Genomic DNA, 17,606 nt, shown 5'->3' on the forward strand with positions numbered 1-17,606 from the left:
TTGGTTCAGTTTCAACCAAAATCTTATTTACTTTAATATTTATTAATAGTTAACACATTAATATACATTTTCAGTTCACATTTTCCTGGTACAGTCAGTACTGATTTTTATTTTAAACATTCAGCATTTTTTTTACTTTGAGTGTAATGTCTTCATTCGGTATAAATTTTAAAACTGTCGATCGGTAAAATCTGCCATACTCCTGTTCCTTCATGTCGGCACTGCTTAGTGTTTTGCCACAGTATTTCAAAACTAAAAAGTATTTATTTTAACCGGTTTTCACGTGCTTATCACTGCAATGAAAGAAATAAGACAAAACAACAAATTTCTTAAATAAATGATTTATAACTCACATTCAAAGATGTCATATATATTTTTTTTCCTTAAAAAAATATCCATCCATGCAACAACAACAAAGGGAGAAATACATACTTTTTTTGGGGATCTTTTTTTTTTCTCTATTTGGACAAATCTCACATCTATGGAGAGACTAAGAACATCCGCCACAGAGGAGACCTGTTTTTGATTTCTTCCCAAGACAAAAGACAGCAACTTCGGTTTTTCCGCTAAGTCGTGTGAGCGCTTCTCTCTCCTGCCCTGGCACAGAACAGACTTTTCTGTTACGCTCAAGAAGCCAGGAGCCACACCCGTCAGAGTCAACAGGGTAATGATTTGTGACCGCTTTTTAAAACCTTCATATCCTGGACAGCTCTCGAACGCTGAAAGGCTGGACAAACATGAACCCTGGGAAGTATTTACACCCACACACACACACACACACACACACACGTACGTGTACTAGAGCTGATCTAGATGTTCTAACTATGATCACAAAGCACAAACAGGACAGAAATCCAGACCTGTCTGGAAATCCTGGTTGTTTTTTTTCTTACTGCTCTTTGTTAAAAGTGTCTGCACAGCAAAACGGTCCGTTATATGAAGATATGTGTAGGTCGCACTCGCAGTACTTATGCTTTGCGCTTGGACGAATGATTATGAAAACAGTTTCGGGGTGCATTTTCCCTTTACGTTGTGATGTGATGTGCGTGGAAAAATAGACAGAAAGAGTGCCGAGTACATTCTCCAGGATGGAGCAGAAAGAGTGGCCCGTTCCTGTGACATCCAGCGCAAGACAAATAATCTAATCTAGTCTAGACTCAGAAGTGACGACCACTCTTAGTTCTCGATTACAATACAAACAGATCTCTAATAAAGGTTCGGGGGTCACAACAGTACCGCAATACTACACTGATAATATCAATACAGTATGCATGTGCAGGACGACGTGCCGTTTCTGATTACGCAGAGACGACGATCTAGACAAAGTCGAGTCTGAGGTGTGCCAGAGAGGGAAAAGAAACCACTGATCACCAAAAACGACAATGGCTACAGTTCCATCTACACACACACACACACACACACACACACACACACACACACACACTACACCCTAACCAAGTGGTGACGGGAGAGGGGACGCGACGAGCAAAAAAAAAAACAAAACAAAACAAAAAAAAAAAAACAAGGGAAGAAAAGGTGGAGTCTCTAGTTGTGTTGCTACATGTGCTGATGGACAAGTTTACTATGTGGATGTGCGAGTCATTTATAAACATTCATAAAAACCAGGAATAAAAACGGCAGGTGAGGGTGGAGCGGGGATTTGAAGAACCATGCTAGATGCTTTCAGAGCAGAATCCGAATCTACAGTGCAAAACAAATCAAATAAAATAATAAAATGGGAAGGAGCTCTTTCGACATAATCATATTTGCGAGAAATAAGAGAAATAGAGGGTGTCTACGGATATACACACACACGCTGTCCCACAGACTAGCCTAGGACTGGTAGTACTACCATAAACCGTAAAAGAAAGGACTTTCATACAAAAGAAAAGAAAGAAAAAAAAGCAAAAAAAAAATAAATGAACTAAAAATGACAAAATGCAAAATGTTGGCTCTAACTGAAATGGATAACTGCAGAAATGATCAAAATAAAAATATATATATATATTAAAAAGCATGTGACCTCAAACAGGATTTTGTTTGCACAGCTAGGCTGTGGATGGTAACTGATAGTACAAGGCAGGAATCACCTCATTTTTTTAATCAAGGGAAAGGTAAGCCTTCCACCTATATTTTACATAAAGCTTTCATAACTGCTCCCTTTTCTGAGCCCCTGTAGGAATACTGCAGTGGGGATTTAATCCCCAAACATTACTATCCTCCACACACACACACACATACACACACACACACACACACACACTCTCCCTCCACCAACCCAACAATGTAAAGAGGACCTGACCCTGGACTTGCCCTGAGCTGTGGCTGCTTCCTCTTATCTGACTGCAAAACCTCAAATGGCCACACGGTGGCGACGAATCCACAGGACGAGCAAAATGATCCCAGCTCCTGTTTCATGGAGCCATTCCTACCATTTCTGTCCAATTCTGAAGGGGGGCACGAGTAAAGACCCAGCCAGAGGTCACCTCCAACTCCCCCCCCCTTTGAAAAGCTTGGTCATACCCTCGTGCTCAGAGTGCTGATGGCTGAAAGATGCAGAGTGAGACGCCGTGCCTCACTGCTTGCAGCACGTCTCAAATCGTCACCGTTCACAGAAACGTCAGTTTTGTCGCTGCCACCATGTAGACAGTACAGAAATAATTGAGGATGGAGGGAGGAAGTGGGTTTGAAACCCAAAAACAAAAAAACAAAAAAAAACACAAAAGTGAAAGATCCGTTTCGGTTACTGGTTCTCCGCACAGATCGTTTCAAGGATGTTGACGAGGCTCTCGAGTCCAAACACGTAGCCCCGGTCGGGCCCGTCGTGCACCGTCTGGTCGTCCCGGAAGCCTTTGAAGGTGCTGTGGGCAAAGTCTATCATGCGCACGTCGATGCTTGGGGCAGGGGGCGGGTCCAGGGGCAGAGGAGACTGGCACCCGGCGGCGATTTCCTTCTCGGAGGATGCCTCGGCCCGCTCGGGTTCCCTGCCTTCGTAGATGATGAGCAGAGAGCTGGAGTAGAAGCGGTAGGAGGCCTGACGCTCGAGCACGGCTTTGAGGCTGCGCAGCTTGCTCAAGATGGGCTCGAAAAGGTCCCGGCGCAGCTCGGTACCGTTGTGCATGAACTGGTAGAGCGCGTGGCGGAAACCCTCAATCGACAGACCTCGGCCGTAGTACTTGTTGCGGCACAGGTAGTGGCCCGTGTCCATCTGGTACACCTGTGACAAAAAAAGAAAAAGGAGAGCAAACCCAAATAAGGCTCCAGTTCTCAAATACATAAACTCACTCTATTTTGTTCGCGTTCAAAGATTAAATGCCCTTATATGCGCATTTTATGATGCCACTAACAGGATACGCAGGTTTAACTAGCAGTTGCACTGCACTAAGCGATTTACACCGAGGGGGGGGGGGGGGGGGGGGGACACAGCAGGTGAAATGTGTATCGCTTTCTGAAGCGAAGAAGGTCGACAAGGAAATCATATCGTAGGTTTATCTTCGACATCAGCAGTTCAGATGTGTTTAACATGTTCTTATTTATTCACCCAAAGTTCTGCTTTCTTGCAGATGACAGAGCTACATTCTGCATTTCTTCCCATCCGTACGCAGGAATAATCTTATTTAATCCCCTTTAAAACAGAATTAGGCCCGAACCCAATGCATTATGTAGGATATTGCGCAACACGGCACGGCGAAACCCACGTAGTGCATTATACAGTACTATGCCCATTTCATCCACTGAACACGAGAGACTCCAATAAGCGTCTGCTGAAGCTATCTGCATCAGTGTTAGGACAGTGTCGCATGTATTTATTTATTCACTTTTTTCCTACATAAAATTGCCCTAGACAACCATATCTACGAACTAAACTTTTAAATTTTAGTTCTTAGATATTTTAGACCTTATATTTTGCCTCAAAACACACAAATAATTCAAATATATGAACAGTATTTAAACTGGGACATTCCTCCTCACAGCTCTAATTGACGGCTGCCAGATTTATAGGGATGATAGTCCCAGCCATAAATCACGACCCATTCATCATGGAGGTCGAGTTCAGCGTACCGACGCCACGGCCGTGTACACGGTTCAATCAATCGACTCGGCGGCGGGCATTCGTTCGCTCTGGTTGTTTTAGTTCCAGGTTTCACTGCGAATAGAGCGATCGTAGATCGACGCCGTATCGGTTAGATGAAAACAGTTACTCCCAGCTAGAGGGAAGAAGTGGACAGCTATAACGGGAGCCACTTCACTCAGCCAAACAGCCTCATTCCTCACTGCACAGCCCCTTGTCAAGACTCTAGAATTCGAAAGCAGGAAAGCCATTAATGAAGGCCACTTCCTGCTCTGAAGCCTGACCGAAGTAGCAGAGTGTACTCAAACAAAGCAGCGGGCTAGAACGTTAAAATGCTGCGTGTACACATTAAACAGGATGTAATTTCTCCATGCCGCTACCTAGAGAGCGCCTGAAAAAATAATAGTACAAACATGAACAAAACCACAATAGACGCTCTAAAGTTCTGAACACACTTTTTGCAAATAGCTAATATTTTACTGCGGACAGATTAAAGCTGTGGTGTGGAATATCTTTTGTTAAAAAATATTTTTTTTATATATATATTTTATAAAAATAATCTGATGTTCGCAAAAATCTTTTAATAGTCTAGCCAGTGTTGTTTCAGGTTGAAGCTCCGATGCATTTAAAAAATAAATAAACAAACAAACAAACAAACAAACAAACAAACAAAACAACAAATACATCCAATATTACACGAGAAATAAGTCAAAAGTTCACTGCGATAGCGTGAGGCCACAGCCGATCCATAGACGGAGTGTGAGAGTATTAGCTACAAGACTAAACTGAACGCAGGACTGATGGAAATGTAGCTTTTTTTTCTTTCTTTGCTGAATAGATATTCTCTAATTTGGTGGGAAGCTAACGGACAGCAGATTATAGCCAATTTTTCCTTGTAGAATTTGCATTGTAACGCAGCTCCGAACCGTCGAGTCGGCGAACTCGTGAAAGTCAGTTGAGACTAACAGCAGGTGCATGCGAGTTTCTTCTCAACCCTCTGCATGATCAGTGTCTTTTTTCTTTTTTTTGAGTGAAGTTTTGGTTTGTGCAAAACATTTTTTTTGACAGGATGGAGAACAAACCGTACAGATTAGATGACAAAATACACAGAGAAACCAGAAACCGAAAACATCATACGTTAGATGATTGTTTGACGAGTTTATACATTCGGGTTTACTTGCTGCTGGAACACCGAGAGAACGAGAATGAACATCCTGTACCTTTAATAATGAGCCGAGTCCACCGGCCAAATTTTCCCATCGCTTTTAAATTAGAACGATGTCATGTGAAGACATCCACAGATGTAGAATGCTGCTGGGGCATCTACACGATTTACACAAGCTGACTTTGGCAAACAAGCTAAAAGGCGTTTTCACAAAACAAACAAGCAAAAACATGGTGCGAACTGAACAGAAACTGTGTGGTACGGTCGTCTTTACCTGCATCCCGCACACGCGCACGCCCAGAGTGGCAGACGTGCTCTGCTCGCACTTCTTCATCTGACGGGCGGCCTTCTCCTCGGAGGCATCGTCGCCGTGCTGCCGTGTGCCCATCTTCAGGTCCAGGATGCAGGGGCAGCTGAAGTGGTGTACTACGTTCTCGAGGAGCAGAAATTCTGAAGAGAATCTCAGTCAAGGAGCACTTCCAACGAGGAAGTCCATAAAAGTACTAACAAGATAAGGGGTGTCCAACCTTATCTGGAAAGGGCCGGTGTTGGTGCAGGTTTTCATTCCAACCAAGCAGAAGCCACACCTGAGTCTAATGAAAGCCAAGATCAATTGATTAAACAGGTGGAATCAGGTGTGCCTTCTGCAGGGTTGGAATGAAAACCTGCACCCACACCGATCCTTTGCGGATAAGATTGGACACCCCTGATCAAGACATTCCACTCTGTTTTGTCTGCATATTTAAAGCAAGGAATGACACCATTTACGATCTGAAATGTACAGTACCTGCTGCAGTTTAATATGCATTTTTAATTTAATTTAATTTTTTTTTTAACAACTATTCAAATGTAATATGTTTAGCTTCTACTGCAGTGCCACTGAATTCTTGACTCTGATTGGTCAGATAACCTTCATTAATTTTCTTGAGGTGGTTTCTACAGTAATAACCCACACGGGGATATGGACCACACCCCACGTAAACATAAAAAATAAAAAGTGTAATTGCTTTTCTGTGAGATGTTTAATCAGCATTTTTGCCGATAATGTCTCCAGTGACGGTGCTGTGTGTATTCTTTAATAAATAAAAATTGCTGTGGTACAAGAAAAATAAAACACTTTGGGACATGCCGTTATAGGAAGACAATCAGCATCAGGGCTTTAAAAACTCTGCTTTGCACCTGGGCACAAAAGATTACCCCCACCCCCCATACTAAATTATCACAAACACCACAATCAAATGTTGCGAGAATATTTATTTAGATTTGAATTTCACTCAGCCTTGGATAGAAAACCAGCTTTAGTAGAACTTTTAGCATGTATGGAGGCATTACAGAGAAACCTGACCTCGATTCTGAACGTGCCACAGAGCTTTGCAGCAGGATAGAGCCGTTACTAACCCACTGCTCCAATAGCCTAGAGCTTCATTTAGAAAAGAGAACAACCCATTTTGGACAGCCTGTCTATTATTACAGATTTCTGGGGCGCTCGGAATAAATGTATAAATTTGCCTTCTGCTAAATCCTGAGTGGCGCCTACAGACTAAGCACAGGAAATTAGCAAAACGCAGAGTGATTACTTTGGTTGATCCACTCTTTTCAGCACTAGCAAAATCTAAATGAGACAGAAATGAGTGAGCCGAGCGGAAAAATCTAATCTGTACGGTCTCTAGTTTCTGAAGCTGTATAAGAAATTATGTTTGCTTCAGGGCTAAAGTCAACTAGACAATGATAGGAGACCACCAGGAACACTTGAACTCGGATCCCCGAGTTCGTAGCCAACTTCTCTGACAGAGACAGAGAGCTGAGCCTTGTCCCCCCCTCCTAGTCCCATTTTCTTTGTGAATACATTCAGTGGGACACGAGGGCAAGATTCTTCCAAGGAAAAAAGAAAAGAAAAAAACAAAACAAATCTTTCACTATCTTTACCCCGATTTCAAGCTCTTGAACATAGTTTGTTATGGAAACTACTGTGACCCGATTCAGCATGAAAACAAGCCCATCCAAACAAAAGTTTCACCTTCAGCTGTCTGTCCTCACCCCCCGCCTCCCTTTATTTTTTTCCCCCACCAACGCAGCGATGAGTCAGGGAACCATTGAACCCTTTTAAGAAGCGGCTCTTATAGCCAGCTGTGTTCAGAGTCACACTTATGTAATCAGCAGTGAAAGTTTACTACCGAGCGGCGTAAAACAAAAACAAACAAAACAACCATGTATTTACCAAGTTATTATTTTCCAAGTGCTTTTGGTTTCGAGAATATATTTCATGAGCCAAAGTTATATCTTTCAGTATCTATGAATGGTACAAAGCCAACAATGTGCAAGGGATGTTTTTATTTAAGTGTCGTGAAGTGTATCTGCATTAAAATAGCACCCTCACATGGTTCCCGTCTTATTTTAAAAGCAGTCATGTAAAGAGCCTCCTTCCAGTCGTTGTCATGGTGACAAAACAATGCTTTCCTCAAACTCCTGACATTACTACGGCTTGGTTTAAGACGCGACGATCAGATTTTTTGGCCGTGGAATGCTTTCTTCTCACTTAACCAACCCGAACCATACCTGCCTCGTAAGGAAAGACACGGTGTTAAAGCACACAGCAAAGCAGGATACTGTAGAGCTTCCTCTCCTTGGATTCGGAGCGCATGCGGCTGAGCTGCTGCTTGTGGCAGCGCAGGCTCCAGGGGTTGTGGCTGATCTTTTCTGAGCTCAGGCCGCTGTTGCCGTCCAGCATTTGGAAGGGCACGTCAGAGTAGATCTGCAAGTCCAGGCGTGGACTCTTCAGCTCTTGCAGACTGACCCCAAAAAAACGAGAGAAACATTGTTAGTCACAGCACAAGTTTGCTGTAGGCACTAGGTTGGGACACCAGCTAACCGAGTCACTAGATACATCACATTGCCTTAGTGACCGACTGCACCCCAGGCCTCCTCACCAAACATCAGTGTCTGATCTCATTAACGCTCTTTTAGCTGAACGAGCACAAATCCCCACAGCCATACTCCAGAATCTGGTGGGGAGCCTTCCCAGAAGAGTGGAGGTTATGATAACAGCGAAGAGGGGACTAAATCTGGAACGATGGGATGATCAAAAACTCCAAATGGAAGTGATGTTCAGGTGTCCATATACGTTTACAAAATACAGTGCATTATGTATTAACAGGCAAACATCTACATTATGCGTCACTTTTAGTTGCTCAGTATAAATCTGTATATAAGTTAAGTGTCCTAGAAGTGATATTCCTCATAATTTGTTGAATTTCATGTTTACAGCTCTATATCTGACATGGTCCATAACGCATGCATGCTTGTAGCATAGTCTCTACTTTTATTACAGAGTAGGATTGTACGATTTTAATTGTCTTTTCACCGTATTAGCCTGCCATGATACCCAGTGGCGTTTACACTGATTATATTACATTACCAGTCCTGACAATATTTAGTCGTTTGGTGTTGGAGCTCTGCAATTTAACATCAGAGATCACAAGTGTGAATTCTCGTTCAAAAATATGGCGAAACAGCAGTTTTTCTGGAATACTGTTTTACAGAAGTGTTTTGAACTCTCCAATATTAACTGCACCGCTTGGAAGCCCCGCCCCTTCCCCGGTCTCACAAGTTCTCGACTTGGGTGCCCTCACTTTCTGTCAAGGTCTGAGAATGTTGAGTTCATTAAACTAAAATAAAATTTATCAATATGTATATATTATACTTTATATGTATGCATGTATGTATGCACGTGTGTGTGTATGTATGTATGTATGTATGTATGTATGTGTATATATATATAAAATAAATATATATAATATATATATATTTTTATATATATATATTTTTATATATATATATTTTTATATATATATATATATATATATATATATATATATATATATATATATATATATATATATATATATATATATATATATATATATATATATATAAATAATTGGCACCCTTATGAATTCATATGAGAATTTTAAGTGTATTCCCAAAAGAAAGTTTAGTACATCTGGATGTCTAGGTACAGGAAAGTGTTCAACAATGACTTCCTGCTTCACAGAGGTATAAATATGAGGTAACACACAGACCAAATTCCCTTAGTGGAATATTATTATTGTGATTATAACAATATATTAGTGGAGGGAACTGTAATATATTTTATATAAATTAAGTGTATTTATTAGGACTGCCACTGAAAAAAAATTCTGCAGAAAATGAAAAATCAAAAACCTCTCTAATGGCATAAAACGATTAAAATAGGCTTAAAGTGTCAAAATTACCACTTTACAAATAACATTAATAAAGGTGATCATTATGAAGTGATTAAATACATGGTAAATGGTTTTGGACGATCAAATCATTACAAAATAAATATCACAAGCCTACTGCCGAAGGGCAAAAAGCGGTCTGAACATGTGGAACATAATGATTTGGTTTTGTGTTACATTAGCGTGATCGTACTTGATCCATATTATATCACAAGACTAACCACCTAAGGCAATTAAACTACGTGAAACAAGAGGCTTGTGTAGGAATAATATAACCACTTAGGATACGCGGTATGAAGTAATCAATTATTATTAGTGGTGACTGCATACAATGCTTATTTCTTATTTAAAGTGGCTTCTCTGTGCACTATACTCTGTAAGTTAATACCGTTTTTGAAGGAACAGTCTCAGCTCTGTGCATGTTCACAGGCTATATCGATTTACAGTACACATTTTGTACTGCTCGGCCCTGCTCTGGCTGCACTAATCAATAAGAGGCGATGAAAGGTTCAATTTAAAATCACACCATCACAACAATGGTATGGTTGAACTGTCCCCATATTCAGGCTTCTAGTGACAACATAAAGGCTTACTTGTCGTTGCTGTCGCTTTCGTGGGCCGCTCTGTCCTCTTTATGGTCACTGCTGGAGCGATGCAGGCTGCGGCGCGAGTGTTTCCGCCGCGGTTGGTCCCTCTCGGGCATCTCTTCGTGGTCCAGGCCTTCGCTCTCCACGTAAGGGTACGCCACTAGGTTGATGTAGCCGTCCAGGTCACCCTCGAAACACACCAGCACCACACCTGCATGAAATCAATCAATTTCAAAAATATCAAACCTTACACATATGACCTTATAGTAACAGCAATTATTCAATCCTGATCTCCACAATTGTATTTTATATAAAATAATAATAAATTAATAAATAAATTTAAAAAAAAAAAGAGAACTGAATACAATACACTAGTGATGTACTGGATAAAAATAAAGTTGGGAGGAGAAAGAAAAAAAAAAAAAGAAAAAAAAAGGTGCTGAAGCATTGCTTTCTGTTTAGATTGCTGTGTTCTGGAGATCACGGCCCAAAATAAAATAAAAACACGCTGACCACTTTATTAATCCGTGGCTGGACAACAAAAAGAAAACCGAGAACCTTGGTAAAGTGTTAGAAAACTAAATTTTTGAATATTTCCCATGGTGATGACACAAATTCTAAATATTTACCCAAGTAATAAGACCTAACAAATGGCATGGGTTTCAGAAAGAAAGCCTACGTTGGGAGGATGTCAGTGTGACTGATTGCGCTGTAAAGTGGTTTGCGTCAGCAGACGGAAAGGAGAGAAGCCCGAGTGTGTAATGCGATATGGAGGGAGCGAGCGAGAGGGCGAGAAAGAACAGAAGGTGCTACGAGGGAACAGACCATGCATCACCGGGTGGCCTTTTTAGCTCAGTGATCCCTCCTTGGTGATGTCATCCCAGTTACTGGAGCTAATGAATGAAGACAGTGCTGATGTCAGAGCTGAGCAAACTATATCAGGGACAGTGCATGCATGTGTGTGTGCGCGCGTATGTTACACTAGCGAATGAACCTGTTTATGAGCCAATGAAATAAAGCTCCCGTAGCACTGTGCTAATACGGGAAGGGTTCTGTTTAATGGGCCTTAAGGGTTTAATGTTGGCTTGTTTCTCAGAGGCCATAAAGACAAGTCCCTGGCACTGTTTTTTCCTCAAACACAACTTTAACTTCACACGTGCAGCCCACCACTCAGATGGTTTATTTTAAGCACTATGGGGGATCAAAGTTCCAAGCCTTTCCACGTTACAAAAACAAATGGATGCGACACGCAGTTCGAATTCTTGCTTTGAAGCGCTGAATAATTTTGGAGTTTTCGTCACCTCTCGTGGACGCTTTTAGCAATATAGGTTAGTGCACAACTCTGTTCTATATACAGCGGCCATAAACAGAGTAATAACTAGGCCAAAATATCCGTAGACTGTTTTTTTCCTTTGGCTACATAACACAAGGTTGATACTCAAAAAATTACCCACACATAAAACTGACTGCTTGATTAGATGCTTTTTAATGAAGACCAGCAGACCCCAAACTAAGTCAAAAAGCATCAACACCTACTCCCTTCCGAGACACAGCGAAGCTCAAACGGACATCATTTAAAAAACCGAACATCTCTCGAAATTGTGGTTTGATCTACAACGCTTTTTTTGCTTTCAACAGATTATGTGCCGAGTTCTTATAGGGGTGTAACGATCTAATGATCTGGATTGAAACACTGATTAAAAAGGCAACAAATTTTTACATTTTATGGCATTTTTGGCAGACTCCCTTATCCAGAGCGACTTAGATTTACCTCACTTATACAACTGAGCAATTAAGGGTTAAGGGCCTTGCCCAAGGGCCCAACAGTGGTAGCTCTGCAGTGCTGAGGCTTGAACTCCTGACCTTCTGATCAATAAGATTCTTTAACCACTAAGCCACCAAATGATGCAAAACTTACATGATGCATTGAAAACATTTACTATAGAAAAAGGGACAAATAATTGGTGTAAATAAATAAATAAAAAAAAATAAAAAAAAGTTAATCTAATGTTTAAATAATAGACTAGCAAGATAATTCGCCTGCAACCCTGATAGTTTTAATAGTGTCTTTGTCTGTCATCACCATTTGCAAATTAAAGTTGGTCACAAATCAATCTGAAGCTACTAATCTACTACACTGAATAGAAATGTATTGCATAGTCATACATTCAGTGGTCACTTATGATCTAAAGCAGAGGAAATCACGAGTATTGCTGTTCCGGTCATCAGACTGGACTGGAGTCCATTGTTTGCACCGCTGTCGTCCCTCCACTAACCACAACCTCCGTGTCTATATTTATAGCTCTTTACACCGTTTTACACGTACCTCTAAGGTTTGCAGGCGATTCATCCACACATTCCATCATGCGTAAACAATGTTGAGCCTGTAGCTCCCCGCCCCCCCCGAGAGCCGGCCCTATTTTTAAATCGGCTGTGCGGCCACCTACTGCGAGGGACGAATTCTCACGGATGGAAAAAAGTGTGAGCTGCAGCCTTACTCAAGCACGGACTGAAATAGGTGCCAGGAGTTTAAGATGTATGCGTTTATTTACTCCAATCAGTGCACGAGGTGAGAGTTACTTCATGAGGAAGGCATGTTGTGTATCTAACGAGGTAACGTTGGGGTGGAGGGGAGACACGAGCCAGGTGCTAAATGGGCTTTGAGAGACGAGCTTTGAGCAAGGTCACATGCGCTACCGTGTTAAGGACGAACAACTGGCACGGAGGAGGTTTACACAAACAATAACACAACGAATCCAGGTACAGAAGATAACGGCCTGGATTTAGTTTGAACATAAACTATTATCAGTGTGAAGAAGTGAGTCTGAAACAAATCAAGAAAACTGGGGGGGTCAAATGTAAAGTTTCTTTTGTTGCTGTTTTTTTTTTTTATAAACGTCACATCACAATACAGCTGTGAGCAAATAATTAAAAAGTTATTATTATAATTATGTCATTTTTAAAAATACACATTTTAATGTTTAAAATCCAATGGCGCACGTTTAGATGGTTAAGCCAATTTTTTTTTTTCTAGATGACTCGTGTCAAATGCTAATATAGGCTCTATATCTATATGTAATTTCACGTGCACGTGAACGTCGTCGACGTTTTTACACTTCACGTGGTGAGCATACACAGTACACATGCATCCATGTGGAAAAATGTTCATCTCTAAGAGACTTATTTTTCAAAATCTTTTATTAGATATAACGATGCACCGCTTAATGACGCTTAATGACGTTCAAACATGAACCTCTTTGTAAAACGCTGGGTTACGTAAGCTCTGGACAAGTCTGACGGTTAACTTGGATAAATTGCGCTCGGGTTAATCGGCCGTCGTGCGCTGCTTTGTCTCAGCCACTGCGATGCTGAATGTCAAAACATCTCTGTGCAGTGCACCTGGCCCCTGAGCTCTGTTTGCAGTGGTTGCTAAAGCAGAGCAGCAACAGCCTTAACAAACCATAATGAGGAAGCGGTCTGAAATCAGGATTAATGGCTTTGTCCGTTTCCTCTGCGTTTACGGCAGCAAAACTGCCCATGACCCCATCTGCCTGTTGAACATCCTGTTTAACAGGAAGCTGTTTGTACCCGGACTGGCTGGGAGTATACGAGTGACAAGGTTGTGGTGCATTTTTTTTTGGACTGAATTTTAACTTGGCCGCATGCAAAAACATATGATACATAAATAACTGTACATCTAAACTATTACCTTTGTATTCTGGTGTAAACTCCTTCATCTCAGGTGGCAGAGACTCATAAAAGCGCTGCTCGCGACTGATGAGTGGCTTGCAGACGGTGTGATCATCGTAGCGCATCATGCTGGTATGGCCGCCCACCTGGTGGACAAAGGGCTCGAGTGGCACCCCTCCACCGCGCCCACCATGTCCACGCCCCTGACCCTGGCCTGTGTCCGATGCATTGTGGTGTTTGCCCGCCTCCATGGTGTGCGGGACGCACATGGCGCTGACCAGCCGCGTGGTGCTGGGGGCATGGGCTCGGGCACGCAAGCCAGGCGAGCGTGGGGCGCAAGGGGGCGGCGGCTGGGAGCGCACACTGCCGCCGGGAGGGGGAGGAGCCAGCCCGCCGGCCACGCCCACCAGCCAATCAATCCCGGCGCTAAGAGCGTTGGGACACGCCCTTACCGCTGCCTCCTAAAAGAGTGAAGGGCTGAGAGTTAATTCGTGTAATTTTTTAAAAAAGCACACACAAAAAAACAAAAACAACAGTTTCTAAACACAGGTTTTGTTAACCATATTCACCATGTCAACACAAAACAGATCCAAACAAACAAATCTCAGCCAAATACGCAAAAGGCTCATTCGTATAAACAGAAAATTATATAACGCGTGTCAAGTCAGCTGTGGCAGACAGCAGGTCACTCAGCCCAGAACCCTTATTACATCAAGCTGCTCCCCATCAAAAGTGCGGGCCGTCTATCCTCCCAGACGTCTGGCATCAAAGCATCCCCGCACTGCTCCAATTCCAAATCAGGACAACCCTTTTAATCAGACCGAAAATGTAATCCTTCCCCAACCGGGTGTGCTACACGTGCAAGTTTCATCAATGGTTATAAAAAGAACTGGAGACACTATACCAGCACTCGGCAGTGGGAATAAAATGTCTTGGCACCGACTCGGCCTAGCCTCGTGAATTACATAGCTGCAGTGGAGGAGTAAGATCAGGCTGTGAAACGTGCGGCGCTTCAAGCATAGCGGTCATACATTTACATTGTGGTTACTCATTATATGCTTTGCCACGTCACCCATATTTCTACTCAGTCGTAACAAGGGCTTCTTCATGAGGGGAAGAAAACACATTATCTTAACAACTAATTATTAATAATAAATCCTGTAGAACAGGAGTGTCGGATTCCAGGAGTTCAGCATCCTACCTCATTCAGCTCACGTGTTGAACATACAAATCTCTTCAGATCTCATTAATCCAGTAACTAATAAACATGAGCATCACTGTACACCAAATCAACAGGATGACTTCTTTTCTTTTACATTCCATCTGAGCCAAACAAACAAACAAAAAACAGCTGCACCAAAACAAACTCTGCGAATAAAAAGTTACACACAGATACATGCAGAAACACAAAGATACACGCAGACACACAATCTTGTCAAGGTCACACAGCACAACACAATCTAATTGCCAAAGTGCAGGAATTAGATTGAACAGAAGAGCTGTAACAAGAGAAAGGTGACTGACTCTAAATCAAAATTCCCAGCACAGTTAAACCATTACTACCAAATGGAAAGCCAGTTTACCAACTGATTTAATCAAAGTTAGCATTTCAGAAACAATCCACCCCTCCACCAAATCCTATTGTGTTCCAACATCACAAACACAAAGGGGTGGACAAATCAATTTATTAGCAAGCACACCTCGGTGCACCAGCTAAAATCGTAATGTATGAGGACTTAGTTAACTTAAGTGCATTAAAACAGACTTTTAAAAATAAATAAATAAATAAAAGAAGAGAACATTGATCGTTATCTTCTTCTTATAAAGCCTGCCTAGCATTTTTATTTACTCTTGATGTGTTTATTTTTAGCAAGACAACTACATGACAGCTTTGTGGTGGTATTTTTGTTTCCAACCTTGTAAAAACCATTCTCTAGTGAAAAATAAATTGTGTGTGGTGGGATTGGGAACTAGTAGAACTAGTAGATTTAGTGAGTAGCTATAGTTACAGCATCGAGGTGTGTTGTGCTACAAATACAAATCAGCCCCAGTAGACCGGACATAACCTCTGCTGGTCCTAGACACTAGGCTACTAGCCCTGAAATACAAAAATGCTAACATAAACAAAAGCCAAGGTACACCATACGGCCAAAAGTATTTAGACACTGGACAATCACACCCATATGTGCTTAACATCCCATTCCAGATTTAGTCCACAACATTGCTGTTATAATAACCTCCACTCTTCTGGGAAGGCTTTCCACTAGATGTTAGAGCTTGGCTGTGGAGATTTAACCATTCAGATTGCAGATGTTGGGTGAGGAGGCCTCTCACATAGTTCATGTTCCAGTTCACTCCAAGTGTTCAGTGGGATTGAGGTCAGGACTCTGGTGCAGGCCACTCAAGTTCTTCCACTCCAACCTAAGCAAACCATGTCTTCACGCCTTTGTGCACAGGGGCATTGCCATGCGGGAACAGGTTTGGGCCTTTTGGTTCCAGTGAAAGTAAAATGCAATGCTACAGCATACAAAAGACATTCGAGACAATTCAGTGCTTCCAAATTTGTGGCAACCACAAATGGGTGTGATGGTCAGGTGTCCACAAACCTTTAACCATATTGTTACTTAACAGCCTCAGCACCACCAAGCTGCCAGTGTTGGGCCCTTGAGCAAGGCCTTTAACCGTCCCTGCTACTGAGGTCCTGCATCATTGCTGACCCTGTGCTCTGACACCAGTATCCTTAGAAGCTAGGATATGTGAATGAAAGGTATTTCCCTCTACTGTAATGTAATATACATGTCACAAATAACAGCTTTCTTCAGTGTTGAGTAACAAAACATCTAAGGAGTTCAGTGGCATCAGATGATTTGTACAATTTTAAGGCACTTCCAATTTTAACAGAGTCATCTAGCCAGCTGAGCACAGCCCTGAAACAATGTTTTTTTTTAAGCTTGGCATAACAGCGACCTTACTTTGCCTGTATCGTGAGAGCTGCCAAGTGTACGCTAACCATGACAAAATACCCAAAGAGCCTGCTCAATGTTAAACATGTCTGGAGAGCATTAACAGAAGCTACATCTTCGACCAATTGTCTCAAACGGCTGTCGACCTGGTTCTACTTCCTCTATAATAAATGTTCAGGAGACACAGAGGCATGTTACCATGCTCTTCGGGAATGCCCTTAAAGGTTGCAATGATTGGAGTGCAAATGTCCTTTACAGTCCCCACATGCCAACACAGAAAAAATTCGCAGTCAAGCAATAGTCATGGTGGCTTTATTAACACAACGCTTCCCAACCCTGAGCTTGGAGTAGCACTGGCCTAGTACGTCCTGGTCCAATCAATCAGCTAATTAATGGACCCTTCCCAAGGTTTGATCCACACCACCAAGAGTGAATTTTAGGTAAAAACAATTTCATGTCCATTTTACCTTTCCATCCCCACTAAAACAGTGTTTTCCACCTGCTCTCCAAAACAGATATACTATACAATATAAAATGTATATAGTTTCTACATTAAAAACAAAACATAAAGAGCAGTAAACAGTAGTAAATGAAGTCTATATTTGGTGTGAGAAAATAAATAAAAATTAAATTAGTAGTCACGGGTACAATGTGTGCAGTTTCATAAGGAAATGAGCTGGGAGTTTTATTGAGCATCTTGCAGATCCAAACACGGTTCTTCTGGAGACTTTTACTGTTGCTTCTTATTTTTGCAGCAAAACCCAGCAGCCTTTGTTCTGTTTTTTGTCTGAAAAGTGTTTCTTACCACTTTATATGCTGCTTTCTTTACTGACATACAAACATTTTTCTGTAACATTTACTTTTGTGCTT

General features: G+C 41.8%; 1 protein-coding gene across 5 annotated transcripts in view; it reads right to left on the bottom strand.

Annotated features, from left to right (window-relative positions):
- Positions 1 to 325: 325 nt before the first annotated feature.
- Positions 326 to 17,606, bottom strand: part of ip6k1 (inositol hexakisphosphate kinase 1) — a 35,344-nt gene continuing 18,063 nt past the window's right edge. For 3 of the 5 annotated variants that reach the window (XM_047149308.2, XM_017450647.3, XM_017450649.3), the window contains 5 exons: positions 13,793 to 14,234; positions 10,090 to 10,294; positions 7,845 to 8,026; positions 5,512 to 5,687; positions 326 to 3,217 (listed from right to left, as the gene is read on the bottom strand). In XM_047149308.2, coding sequence (XP_047005264.1) covers positions 2,744 to 3,217; positions 5,512 to 5,687; positions 7,845 to 8,026; positions 10,090 to 10,294; positions 13,793 to 14,042 — 1,287 coding nt within the window. In that variant the 5' untranslated portion in view covers positions 14,043 to 14,234 and the 3' untranslated portion in view covers positions 326 to 2,743. The other 2 variants (XM_047149309.2, XM_047149306.2) reach the window with 2 other exon arrangements.

Source organism: Ictalurus punctatus, chromosome 21 (genome assembly GCF_001660625.3).
Source record: "Ictalurus punctatus breed USDA103 chromosome 21, Coco_2.0, whole genome shotgun sequence".
NCBI classification, from domain to species: domain Eukaryota; kingdom Metazoa; phylum Chordata; class Actinopteri; order Siluriformes; family Ictaluridae; genus Ictalurus; species Ictalurus punctatus.